Source organism: Ranitomeya variabilis, chromosome 4 (assembly GCF_051348905.1).
Source record: "Ranitomeya variabilis isolate aRanVar5 chromosome 4, aRanVar5.hap1, whole genome shotgun sequence".
Taxonomy (NCBI): Eukaryota; Metazoa; Chordata; class Amphibia; order Anura; family Dendrobatidae; genus Ranitomeya; species Ranitomeya variabilis.
The window spans coordinates 608,521,077-608,534,896 of record NC_135235.1 but is presented as its reverse complement, the minus strand read 5'-3'; the positions used below and the strand labels follow the sequence as shown (position 1 = coordinate 608,534,896).

General features: G+C 40.7%; 1 protein-coding gene across 1 annotated transcript in view; it reads right to left on the bottom strand.

Annotated features, from left to right (window-relative positions):
- Window positions 1-13,820, bottom strand: part of LOC143766019 (alpha-N-acetylgalactosaminide alpha-2,6-sialyltransferase 2-like) — a 214,616-nt gene that overhangs the window by 105,447 nt on the left and 95,349 nt on the right. The window contains exons 3-7 of the mRNA XM_077253349.1: window positions 10,513-10,678; window positions 10,071-10,236; window positions 9,843-9,981; window positions 4,975-5,078; window positions 3,983-4,066 (exon numbers count right to left, since the gene is read on the bottom strand). Of these exons, the coding sequence (XP_077109464.1) occupies window positions 3,983-4,066; window positions 4,975-5,078; window positions 9,843-9,981; window positions 10,071-10,236; window positions 10,513-10,678 (659 nt within the window). The remainder of the gene's footprint in view (window positions 1-3,982; window positions 4,067-4,974; window positions 5,079-9,842; window positions 9,982-10,070; window positions 10,237-10,512; window positions 10,679-13,820) is intronic.

The following is a 13,820-nucleotide window of genomic DNA, read 5'->3' as shown; positions in this document are numbered from 1 at the left end:
CCCCAGTATAGTGATCGCCGTTATTAACGGTATAATGGCGACCGGAAGAAGAAAAAAAAAAGTCAGATTTTCCATTTAATTTCTCTCTCCTCTGATATGATCACACATCAGTGGAGCGTGAAATAGGGTCCCCCGTTTACCCCCCCCCCCGCCCCGGTTTCTCTTGTGTCACTGCATGCCCACGTGAAGTCCCCCGGGCCGCTAGCGGCTTCTTCCAGGAGATCTGCCGGCCAGCACCCGAAAACAATAGGAGATTTTTATTATTGGTTCATTTTGATCACTGTGATAGACCCTATCACAGAGATCAAAATAAAAACTAACAAATCAAACCCCCCTTTATCACCCCCTTAGTTAGCTAAAAATAATAAAATAAAAAAAGTATTTATTTCTGTATTTCCATAAGGGTTAGAGTTGGGCTAAATTAAGTTGGGCTAAAGTTAGGCTTAGAGTTGGGCCTAAAGTTAGGATTGGGCTAAAGTTAGGGTTGGGCTAGGGTTAGGGTTGCAGTTATGGTTGGGATTATGGTTAGAGTTGGGATTAGGGTTAGGGGTGTCTTATGGTTAGGTTTGTGGTTAGGGTTATGGTTAGGGTTAGGATTAGGGTTAGTGGTGTGTTGGGGCTAGGGTTGTGGTTAGGGTTATGGTTAGGGTTGGGATTAGGGTTAGGGGTGTGTTGGGGTTAGGGTTGGAGATAGAATTGGGGGGGTTTCCGGTTTTTAGGTACATCAGGGGGTCTCCAAACATGACCATTGATTCCAGGCAATTTTGCACTCAAAAAGTCAAACGGTGCTCCCTCCATTCTGAGCCTTGCCATGCACCCAAACAGTGGCTTTTCCCCACATATGGGGTATCGGCATACTCAGGAGAAATTGCACAACTAATTTTGTGGTCTATTTTCTCCTGGTACCTTTGTGAAAATTAAAAAGTTTGGTTCCAAAGTCAATTTTTTGTGAAAAAAAGTAAAATGTTAATTTTTTTCTTCCACAACTTTAGTTCTTGTGAAGCACCTGAAGGGTTAATAAAGTTATTAAATGTAGTTTTGGACACCTTGATGGGTGCAGTTTTTAGAATGGTGTCACTTTTGGGTATTTTCTGTTTTATTGACCCCAAAACTCACTTCAAATGTGAGGTGGTCCCTAAAAAAATGGTTTTGTAAATTTTGTTGGAGAAATTAGAAATTTTAACCCTTATAATGTCCTAACAAAAAAATTATGCTTCCAAAATTGTGCTGATATAAAGCAGACATGTGGGAAATGTTATTTATTAACTATTTTGTGTGACACCACTCTCTGATTTATGTGTAAAAAATTAAAAGTTTGAAAATTGTGAAATTTTTTAAATTTTTGCCACATTTCCATTTTTTCATAAATAAACTCAAGTTATATCGAATATTTTTTACCACTAACATGAAGTACAATATGTCACGAAAAAACATTCTCAGAATCAGTGGGATCTGTTGAAGCGTTCCAGAGCTATAACCTAATAAACTGACAGTGGTCAGATTTGTAAAAATTGTCTTGGTCATTAAGTACCAAATTGGCTCTGTCACTAAGGGGTTAAATAATCAAGCAATGCAAGTTAATCTTGTCACCATTCTTCCCCTTTACCTGTAAATGATGGCTTGAAGAACAGTTATGGACTATAGAAAGGGGATATATGCCTCTGTGAATTATAACAATATATATATCAAGTCATCCAGACAGCCAAGAGATCAAATGAACCAGACTCTTTACAAGACAGCAGTCAAGACATCATGGCTCCATCACGAGGGACACAGATTTGTCATTATAGAGGATGCCAGCAAAGCATCAGTGCCACAGACTGATCGCCTCCATGCCACGCCGCATTGATGCAAAAGGAGCCCCGACCAAGTATTGAGAGCATTTACTGAACATACATTTTAGTAATTTTAGTAGGCTAATATTTTAAAATTATTTTTCAAGCTGGTTTTATCAATTATTCTAATTTACTGAGATAATGACTTTTGGGTTTTCATTGGCTGTAAGCCATAATCATCAACATTAATAGAAATAAACACTTGAAATTGATCACTCTGTTTGTAATGACTCTATCTAATATATGAGTTTCACTTTTTGTATTGAAGAACTGAAATAATGTAACTTTTTGATGATATTCTAATTTTGTGAGAAGCATCTGTAGATTCATCCATCCTCCCATCACCTCTGACCAGCTTCCCTGTTCCTGCTGAAGAAAAGCATCTCCACAGCATGAAGCTGTCATGTCTGACAGTGATGATGGTGTTTTTAGGGGGATGTACAGTGTTAGTTTTCAGCCATACATAATGTTTTGCATTTGGCCCCAAAAAGTTCTGACATGCCCAAAAAGGCTGAATACAAATGCATGTCCAAATTTTCATATATATTTAAAAAAAAAAAAAATAGAAAACCATGTAGAATTTTTTTTAAACTTCTTAAATACTCACTACTTTGTGTTGGTATATCACAGAAAATCAAAATAAAATACATTAGATTTTGTGAGTGCAATGTGAAAAAATAAGGAAAAGTCCAAGGAGTATGAATGCTTTATCAGGGCACTGTATATGTATGTGTTTGTGTGTACGTATATATGTATGTATATGTATATAAATCACATTGTATCATTTTTAAATATGTCATGCAACAAAATTAAATTTAATTACCGTAAGTATGTGATCACCTACCAACCAGCAAGAATTCTGGCTCTCACAGACCTGTTAGTTTTTCATTAAGAAGCCCTCCTACTCTGCACTCAATACCTGTATTAATTGCGCCTATTTGAACTTGTTATCTGTATAAAAGACACCTGTCCACATACTCAATTAATCACACTAACCTCTCCACCATTGCCAAGACCAAAGACCTGCCTTAGGACACCGAGGAGAAAATTGTAGACTTGACCAAGGCTAGGATGGGCTATAGGACAATAGGCTAGAAGCTTGGTGAGAAGGCAACAACTGTTGGCACAATTATTAGAAAATGGAAGAAACACAAGATGACTGTCAATCTTGCTCGGTCTGGGGCTTCATGCAAGATCTCGCCTCGTGGGGTAAGGATGATTCTGAGAAAGATCAGGAATCAGCCCAGAACTACATGTGAGGACCTGGTCAATGACCTGAAGACAGCTGAGACTACAGTCTCAAACATTACCGTTAGTAACACACTATACTTTAGTGGATTAAAATCCTGCAGGGTACAAAAGGTCCCCCTGTTTACACCAGCACATATCCAGGCTCATTTGAAGTTCGTCAATTACCATCTGGATGATCCAGAGGAGACATGGGAGAAGGCCATGTGGTCAGATGAGACCAAAATAGAACTTTTTGGTATCACCTCCACTCGCCCTGTGTGGAGTCTGAAGAAGGATGAGTACAACCCCAAGAACACCATCTCAACTTCGAAGCATAGTGTGGGAAACAGCATACTTTAGGGGGGGTGCTTTTCTGCCCTCAGTAAGAGCATTGAAGATGGGTTGTGTCTGGGTCTTCCAGCATGACAATGACCCGAAACACACAGGGCAACTAAGCAGTGGCTCTGTAAGAAGTATTTCAAGGTCCTGGAGTGGCTTAGACCTCAACCCAATAGAAAATCTTTGGAGGGAGATGAAACTCAATGGTGCCCAGCGACAGCCACAAAACCTGAAAGATCTGGGGAAGTGGGCCAAAATCCTTGCTGCAGTGTGTGCAAACTTGGTCAAGAACTACAGGAAACCTCTGACATCTGTAATTGCAAACAAAGGTTTCTGTACCAAATATTAAGTTATGGTTTTCTATTGTATCAAATATTTATTTAATGTGCAATAAAATGCAAATTATGTAAAAGATTTTGTCTCTCACAGTTGAAGTGTGCCTGCGATAAAAATTACAGACCTCTCTATTCTTTGTAGGTAGGAAAACTTGCAAAATTGGCATTGTATCAAATACTTCCCCCCGTACTTATATTCACATTTATGCATATATTTATAGCCAGTGAAGGTACAAAACCCACCTGTTTCTTAAGTAACGCATAAAGTCAGGGTGTAGGATCTTAAAATGTTCTGTTGTCAGGTTCTTCCCAAAATATTTGGCAGGGCTATGGACAGAAAAAAAGAAGGGGGTTAAGCTATGTTTATAATAAATGCCTGATGAGAGAAAGTCCCTCTTCTTTTTTATCTTTTCTGCTATTTCTTCTTTGGTAATAAATAACTGCAGTAATAAAAAACATGTTTTAGTGAGGTTTAATTAGATTTAGTTGGTTTGCACCTTGGCCCCCTATCACCACTATTTTTTCTAATTTCTTACTTGATATTATGTTCCTCCTGCAGGATTTCACCTCTTGGGAGAATGATGACCCCCTTTTACCCATTCCTGGTAGTTCCACTCTTCATATTGTCAAATGGAGAGGTAAAATCAACAGGAAGTTCCACAGCACTTTACAGACATCGGCACTGTCACCAATGGGACAAACAATCTAAATTCACTATCATTATGTCCTGGTGTGGGAGAAAGACGGAGAACCCGTAAGAAACCCACGCAAACACCTTGGTGGGATTTGAACCCAAGATAGAGTGCTAACAAATGAGCCACAAAAAAGAATCAATCATGGCCACCTCTTCATTGAGCTGTATAGAAAGTGCAGGGAATACTATTCTGGGGCATCTGGGCTCAATTTCTTTCTATGTCTGTGGTTTGGCATTGATATTGGTGTCATTTTCAGCTTCTTTATTAGAAGCAGTCAGCAAAGTTGTAGCCAGACTGCACCGAAACCCCAACATCTAACATCTTTTCTCAGCTAAAATTGAAAGGTTAGATTTTCCTACATGGTTACTAGAATAGGGTGACATGCCTGGGAAGATTTCAACGCTGAAGACTCCACAGTTGTGAATGACTGCAGCTCTGGAGTATAACACAGACTGAAATTAAAGATAAGTAATGTCGCACATTTAAAATGTCTGCTCCACTTAACAGGAAATCTAGTTGTACATAATTGAAATTACTTACTCTTTTCCTTTGTCTCCTCCTTTATCAATGATGGTGTTGGTGAGAGCGCCTAACACCATTAAATAGTCTCTGTCGTGATCTGGTAAAATGACATAGCGTGTTTCCTGTGAAAATTAAGGTTTATAGTAAGAACCCTGGTAATGATCAGGTTGCAATGCTAGCTGTACAACCTAATTTAGCCACACAGGCATTCATTAAGCTATTACTCAGGGGCGGGGCGTGCGGAAATGCACAAAAGGAGACTCTGAGGCCCTGGGCTAGATATAATATATAAGATTTCCGTTTTTTTCCAGTGAGCTCTATTAAAAATCTAATGAAAACATTATACTCCATTGAATGACAAGTAAACCACAATATTTACTGAGTGGCTCTAGGGAGAACTCAAGTGACACCCTCTCCAAATTAGTGATGAGCGTGGACAGATGGGTCCATATGACAAGCTCAGCATTCTGTGATGTACATTTTTAGACATAAGTCTTTGAATATCCTGGCCACACATGCTATATTACTTCTGGTCATGCACACAAGTAGTGCCCATAGCCACATTTAGAGGTATATCTTAAAGTATTGCCCACACAACTGTTGTTCTTTCATCTATTGTGTCCGACTGTGATTGGACAGCTTAGTTGGCTGTTACTGCAACTTCTGTATAACCTAAAGTTCCACCCCTGCTTACAATACTTTACTAGTACTACTCCCTTAGTGGTTCCCCAGGCTTATTAAAATATCATATGCTCCTTTCGTTACAGTTGGACACCATTTAAGGCAAAGCTCTCCTTTTCTCATAGATGGTATCCCCACACACAGTAAAATATGCAAAATAAGTATTGTCTGTGTTACAGTTGATCGTCAGTAAGTTTGTTACTACTGTTGGCCAGAGTACTGCGGTTCCCTCACTGTCATACAGATGACAGCATGTGAGCCATCAGCTGTGACAGGCAGTAAAAAGGTTACTGTTGGTCACAAGCGTTGGCTGATGAAAGTATTACTCTCATAACCCTACACCTGATCTCGGTGATGGCAGCGAGAGCAGACGTATAGTGATGAAAGTATTCGTCCTCCGGCGGCTGTGCAATAAATAAATAAAAAAAAAATTAAAAAAAATGCTCAGTGTCTGATGGAGTCATGGCTGAGCGGTCGCATCATGCCACCACTCAGCCATTCAATCGAGATGTAGCTGAGTTGGCCTTTTCATGGAACAAATGTATTGTCATTGGACAAGTGAGGAATATGGTATTTTATTTTTTATTTTACAGTAATAAATGGGTAAAAGAGAGTGGAGATTGTTTATTATAAAAAGAGTCTGTTTTTATTTCAATTTAAAGGGAACCTATCACCCCGTTTTTTAAAAATTAGATAAAAATAGTGTGAAATAGGGGCAGAGCTGGGCTTTACATTAGTGCCTTTTTGGTGCCTTTACACCCCCGTTAGGCTGCCGAAATACCTTTGTGAAGTGGCCGTTTTGTCCTGTCACTCAAGTTGGTCAGGTCGGATGGGCGTGGTCACAGCGCTGTTTCTCCCCCAGATCAGGCTCATCATTACTTTGGTGGCGTAGTGGTGTGCGCATGTCCAAAGAGAAGATCCACTGCCCAGGAGATTCAAAACAGCGCGGTCTTCGCTATTCGCCGTTTACCGGTGGGCGCGGCCATCTTTCCTGTGGCCGCGCGTGCGCAGATGGAGCGCTCTGCTGCCCGGGGCTTCAGGAAAATGGCCGCGGGATTCCGCGCGTGCGCAGATGGAGATCGCGGCGGCCATTTTCCTGAAGCCCCGGGCAGCAGAGCGCTCCATCTGCGCACGCGCGGCCACAGGAAAGATGGCCGCGCCCACCGGTAAACGGCGAATAGCGAAGACCGCGCTGTTTTGAATCTCCTGGGCAGTGGATCTTCTCTTTGGACATGCACATGCGCACACCACTACGCCACCAACGTAATGATGAGCCTGATCTGGGGGAGAAACAGCGCTGTGACCACGCCCATCCGACCTGACCAACTTGAGTGACAGGACAAAACGGCCACTTCACAAAGGTATTTCGGCAGCCTAACGGGGGTGTAAAGGCACCAAAAAGGGACTAATGTAAAGCCCAGCTCTGCCCCTATTTCACACTATTTTTATCTAATCTTTAAAAAACGGGGTGATAGGTTCCCTTTAAGGACTTTACTCTGTGTGTGTTTTTACTACATATTTCTGGGGCGGCTTCAGGCTGATATTTTTAGGCTAGGAAGGGCCAATATCAATGGACCCTTCCCAGTCTGAGAATACAAACACCAGCTGTCTGCTTTCGCTTCGCTGGTTATCAAAAATAAGAGGGACCCCACGCCGTTTTTTTTTTATAATTTATTTAAATAATTTAAAAAAATAATGCATGGGGATCCCTCTAATTCTGATAACAATATACAGCTGACAGCTGAGAGATGCAGTCTGCATCTGTCTGCTTTAGCTTAACTGCTTATAAAAAAAAGTTTAAGTTATTTATTTAACCCCTTCACCATCTTGGGTTTTCTGTTTTTGTTTCCGTTTTTTGCTCCCCTTTTTCCCAGAAACATAACTTTAAAAAAAACAAGTGCTAAATCTGACCTGCTATTATGATTCTCTAGGTCATTACGAGTTAGTAGATAACATGTCTAGGTTCTTTTTTTGTTAAGTGGTGAAAAACAAATTCAAAGCCGAGATTTTCCGAGACCCGTAGTGTCTCCATTTTTCGTGATCTGGAGCTGGATGAGGGCTTATTTTTTGTGTGCCGAGCTGATGTTTTTATTTATACCATTTTGATGTAGATAAGATCTTTTGATCTCCCATTATTGTATTTTAATGAGATGTTGCAGTAATCAAAAAAACGTAATTCTGGTGTTTTGATTTTTTTTTCTTGCTACTCCATTTACAGATTGGATTAATTTTTTTATACATTGATAGACCGGATGATTCTGAACTCGGCTATACCAAATACATGTATTTTATATATTTTTTCATTGTTTTATTTTGAATGGGGCAAATGGGGGTGATTTAAACTTTTATTTTTTTTAATATTTTTAAAAACTTTTTTTTTTACTTTCTACTAGCTTCAATAGTCTCCATGGTAGACTAGAAGCTGCGATCTTCTGATCGCTTGTGTTACACACACAGCAGAGCTTCAGCCCTGATCTGTGTAGCAGAAATACTCACTTGCTTTGAGCATAATAATAAAACATCATATTCCTCACCTGTCCGACAACAATCTATTTGTCCCAGGAAGAGGCCAACTCAGGTACATCTGGATTGCATGACTGAGTAATGGCTTGGTGCAACCTCTCAGCCGTGAATCCAGGAGACACTGAACTGAGCCTGAGAACTCAGATACAGTGCTGAGCTATGAAGTCAAAATGTGACCAGAATTCTCAGGCTGAGCTCAGTGTCTCATTTATTCATGGCTAAGCTGTTAAATCATGCCACTGCTCAGCCATGCAATCCAGATGTAGCGGAGTTGGCCTTTTCGTGTCCACAATGCATGAATGTGCGCCTGCGGATCACCCGCAGACACTGACATGCAGTGCGTCTTTCAGGACCGCAGCATGTCAATTCCTCTAGTAGTCTCGACCACAGAAATTGAAACAATAGAATATATTGAATGCTGCAAATCCGCATGGTTAAGAGAACACATGCGGATTTACCTGCATTCAATAAAAGGCAGCATTTTGGACGCAGCAAAAATATGCTGCCTTTAAATCGCTGCTACATCCGGATCTTAGGCACATAGTCTTAGGGTGACTCTTTTATTGTATTGCTAGGATGCCTATTGTCAAACTACAGGTAGCAATGCTAACCATTGTGTATATCTTAGGCTGGTTTCACACTTGCGTTTTTATCTGCATGCGTTTTTTTAAAAAACGCATGTGTGAAAAACGCATGTAAACGCGGTAAAACGCATGCGTTTTTTAGATGCATGCGTTTTTATAGAAAAACACAAGAAAACACAAGAAAACACAAGAAAAAACAAGAAAACCCTAACCCTAACCCTACCCCTAACCCTAAACGTGACTGAAATACGTGGCACTGAAATACGTGCAACTGAAATACGTGGTACTTAAATATGTGGCACTTAAATACGTGGCACGTGGCACTTAAATACGTGGCATGTGGCACTTAAATACGTGGCACGTGGCACTTAAATACGTGGCACGTGGCACTTAAATACGTGGCACGTGGCACTTAAATACGTGGCATGTGGCACTTAAATACGTGGCACGTGGCACTTAAATATGTGGTACTTAAATACGTGGCACTTAAATACGTGGCACTTTAATACGTGGCACGTGGCACTTTAATACGTGGCACGTGGCACTTAAATACGTGGCACGTGGCACTTAAATATGTGGCATGTGGCACTTAAATACGTGGCACGTGGCACTGAAATACGTGATACGTGGCACTTAAATACGTGGCAATATGACTGTCAGAAAATGTTCATTAAACGGTTAGGGGTGAGGTTAGGGGTAGAGTTAGGGTTAGGGTTTGGATCCCTTTATCACCTTGATGGTGGTGGGTGACTTTTCAGTGTGTTTTCTGTTTTTTTTCTATAAAAACGCATGCGTTTTTAGCGCAAACAAACGCATGTGCTTAAAACGCATGCGTTTACATAGACAGCAATGCATTTTTTTGCCGCGAAAAAACGCATGCGTTTTTTCGCGGCAAAAAAACGCGCAAGAAAATACTGCAGGTAGCATTTTTGAAAATGAACGCATGCAGACAAAAAACGCATGCGTTTGAAAACGCGACCAAACGCATGTGCAAAAAAACGCATGCGTTTTCAATGTTAAATATAGGGAAAAAAAACGCATGAGTTTTTTGTGCAAAAAACGCTGCAGACAAAAACGCAAGTGTGAAACCAGCCTTACCGGTGTTCTAGGAACAGCCTTGAATCCATGTTTGCCATATGCATATAACGAGTTCATCAATGTATTTGTAGAGAAAGAATAAAATGAAGTTCGGTTGCCAACGTCCTTCTCAAAACCTTTTGTAATGGCGCCATTCACCCTGCAAGATAAGCCAATAACTAGAAGATGAGAAAGGCATCATTTATGGTCTCCTTTATGGACTTTTTTTTACATGAAGCTATACCATACCTGAAGACATAGTCATGGGAATCAATCTCTTGTCCCATTCCGGATCCATTTAAAATGCCACCATTGCCCACCACAGCACATCGAATACAAGGTGACTGCCCTTGCCAGGTGTCGAACATGTAGGCATTACCCGTAGAGTTGAGCAGATTCAGAGTTTTATTAATAACTGGTGAAATATATACAAGAACATATTAGTTAGGTGAACAGTTTACATAAGGGTGACTACCATGACTTTGTCTGTGTTACATGGGTAGATTATTTACTTAAGGAAGTAAACAATTTATTATTTTGAAGTTTTAATATCTTGTGAGGCCTTTGATAAAGATTACTAGTGTAGATGTCCATTTTGGTGCATCTTAGTCACAGTTTCAGGTCTTTGTGATGCTATAAATGTAGACAGAGAACATACGGCCTATGGAATAAGTATAAGTAAGAAACTTACTCTCCCAGGTGACTTCCATCCATCCTTGAGCTCCACTGTATTTCTTAAGTCTTTCGTATTCTGACTCTTGAGCATGTTTCTTCCACTGCAAAACTGGTATTTTTTCCAAAAACATATTTTGGAACTCCTTACTCCGTAGCTTATCTCTTATGCGGTTTGGACATTTCTGCAGAGATATGAAGGTGAAAAACTAATTGATTATGAACAGAGGTTGTCCAAAGCTTTCTTCAAAATTCTATACTTTTGAAGTATCATTGTTTGACACCCATATATAATGGGTATGGAAAGTATTCAGACCCCTTTAAATTTTTAACTCTTGGCTCATGGCAGCCATTTGGTAAATTCAAAAAAGTTCATTTTTTTTTCTCATTAATGTACACTCTGTACCTCATCTTGACTGAAAAAAAAACAGAAATGTAGAAATTTTTTATTTTTGCATATTTATTAAAAAAGAAAAACTGAAATATCACATAGCCATAAGTATTCAGGCCCTTTGCTCAATATTGAGTAGAAGCACCCTTTTGAGCTAGTACAGCCATGAGTCTTCTTGGGAATGCAACAAGTTTTTCACACCTGGATTTGGGGATTCTCTGCCATTCTTCCTTGCAGATCCTCTCCAGTTCCATCAGGTTAGATGGTGAACGTTGGTGGACAGGCATTTTCAGGTCTCTCCAGAGGTGCTCAGTACTTTGGCTGGGCCAGTCGAGAATGGTCACAGAGTTGTTCTGAAGCCACTCCTTTGTTATTTTAGCTGTGTGCTTTGGGTCATTGTCTTGTTGGAAGGTGAACCTTCAGCCAAGTCTGAGGTCTAGAGCATTCTGGAAGGGGTTTTCATCCAGGATATCTCTGTACTTGGCCGCATTCATGTTTCCTTCAATGGCAACCAGTCGTCCTGTCCCTGCAGCTGAAAAACACCCCCATAGTATGATGCTGCCATCACCATGTTTCACTCTTGGGATTGTATTGGGCAGGTAGTGTGGAGAAAACCAGACACTGCTCATTACCTGCCCAATACAATCCCAAGAGTGAAACATGGTGATGTTTAGAATTATCACTAAAAAGGTCTATCTTCGTCTCATCAGTCCAGAGAATCTTATTTCTTATTGTCTGGGAGTCCTTCATGTGTTTTTTAGCAAAATCTATGCGGGCTTTCATATGTCTTACACTGAGAAGAGGCTTCTGTTGGGCCACTCTGCCATAAAGGCCTGACTGGTGTAGGGCTGCAGTGATAGTTGACTTTGTGGAACTTTCTCCCATTTCCCTACTGCATCTCTGGAGCTCAGCCACAGTGATCTTGGGGTTCTTCTTTACCTCTCTCACCAAGGCTCTTCTCCTATATTGCTCAGTTTGGCTGGATGGCCAGGTCTAGGAAAACTTCTGGTGGTCCCAAACTTCTTCCATTAAAGGATTATGGATGCCACTGTGCTCTTAGGAACCTTGAGTACTGCAGAAATTTTTTTGAAACCTTGGCTAGATCTGTGCCTTGCCACAATTTTGTCTCTGAGCTCCTTGGCCAATTCCTTTGACCTCATGATTTGGCCTGACATGCACTGTGAGCTGTGAGGTCTTGTATAGACAGGTATATGCCTTTCCAAATCAAGTCCTATCAGTTTAATTAAACACAAATAGACTCCAACGAAGGAGTAGAACCATCTCAAGGAGGATCACAAGGAAATGGACAGCATATGACTTTAATACATGTGTCTGAGCAAAGGGTCTGAATACTTATGACCATGTGATATTTCGTTTTTTCTATCTTAATAAATTTGCAAAAATTTCTACATTTCTGTTTTTTTTCAGTCAAGATTGGGTGCAGAGTTTACATTAATGTGAAAAATTGATTGTTTTTTGAATTTACCAAGTGGCTGCAATGAAACAAAGAGTGAAATATTTAAAGGGGTCTGAATTCTTTCAGTACCCTGTTATGATCCGGTGACCTTGGAGCCGCATGAGACTTTCTCAGGAGTAGGTGGAACCTGTACTGACCACAAACCCTAAACTGACACCGCAACTAGAAGTAGCCGTGGGATGTACCTAACAATCCTAGACACCTCGACACAGCCGGAGGACTAAATACCCCTATAGATGGAAATGGGAATCCTATCTTGCCTCAGAGCAGAACCCCAAAGGATAGGCAGCCCCCCACAAATATTGACTGTGCGTATTAGAGGAAAAACACACGCAGGCAGAAAACAGGATTTAGCAAAAGAGGCCACTCTAGCTAAATAGGAAAGGATAGAACAGAATGCTAAGCGGTCAGTATTAAAACCCTGAAAATATCCACAGCAGATAATACAAAAATTCCACAATCTAACTAAAGACATGGAACGTATATCTGCATCTCCTGAGAATTCAACTTGACTGAAAAAATCCTGACACAGTCTAAAGGTACCTTCACACGAAGTGACGCTGCAGCGATAGCGACAACGATGCCTGTTGTGAATTTGGATTCTGGGCTCCCCCGGTGGCTACTGGTGGAATTGAACTGGTGTTTTCATCTTCTCTGTTCACCTGTTCCCATCAAGATGTGGGAGTCGCTATATAACCTTGCTGCTCTGTTAGTTGCTTGCCGGTCAACAATGTTATCAGAAGCCTCTCTGTGCTTGTTCCTGCTCCTAGACAACTACTAGATAAGTTGGACTCTTGTCCATGTTTGTTTTTGCATTTTTGTTCCAGTTCACAGCTGTAGTTTCGTTACTGTGTCTGGAAAGCTCTTGTGAACAGGAATTGCCACTCTGGTGTTATGAGTTAATGCCAGAGTTTTAAAGTAATTTCTGGATGGTGTTTTGATAGGGTTTTCAGCTGACCATGAAAGTGTCCTTTCTGTCTTCTGCTATGTAGTAAGTGGACCTCAAATTTGCTAAACCTATTTTCATACTACGTTTGTTATTTCATCTTAATTCACCGCCAATACATGTGGGGGGCCTCTGTCTCCTTTCGGGGTATTTCTCTAGAGGTGAGCTAGGACTAATATTTTCCTCTGCTAGCATTATTTAGTCCTCCGGCTGGTGCTGGGCATCTAGAATCAACGTAGGCATGCTACCCGGCCACTGCTAGTTGTGCGTTAGGTTTAGTTCATGGTCAGCTCAGTTCCCATCTTCCAAGAGCTAGTTCCTATATATGCTGATGCTATGTTCTCTTGCCATTGAGAACATGACAGTTTGACCGGCCCACTAAAGGGTTAAAATCCTTGGCTGAGAAAGGAGAGAAATAAGGAGTCTGCTGAGAATTTTTTTTTTTTTTTTTTTTTTTTCTCTCCTTCTAATCTTTGAATGGCTCTGTGTCCACCTGTTTGTAATGGATCTTCA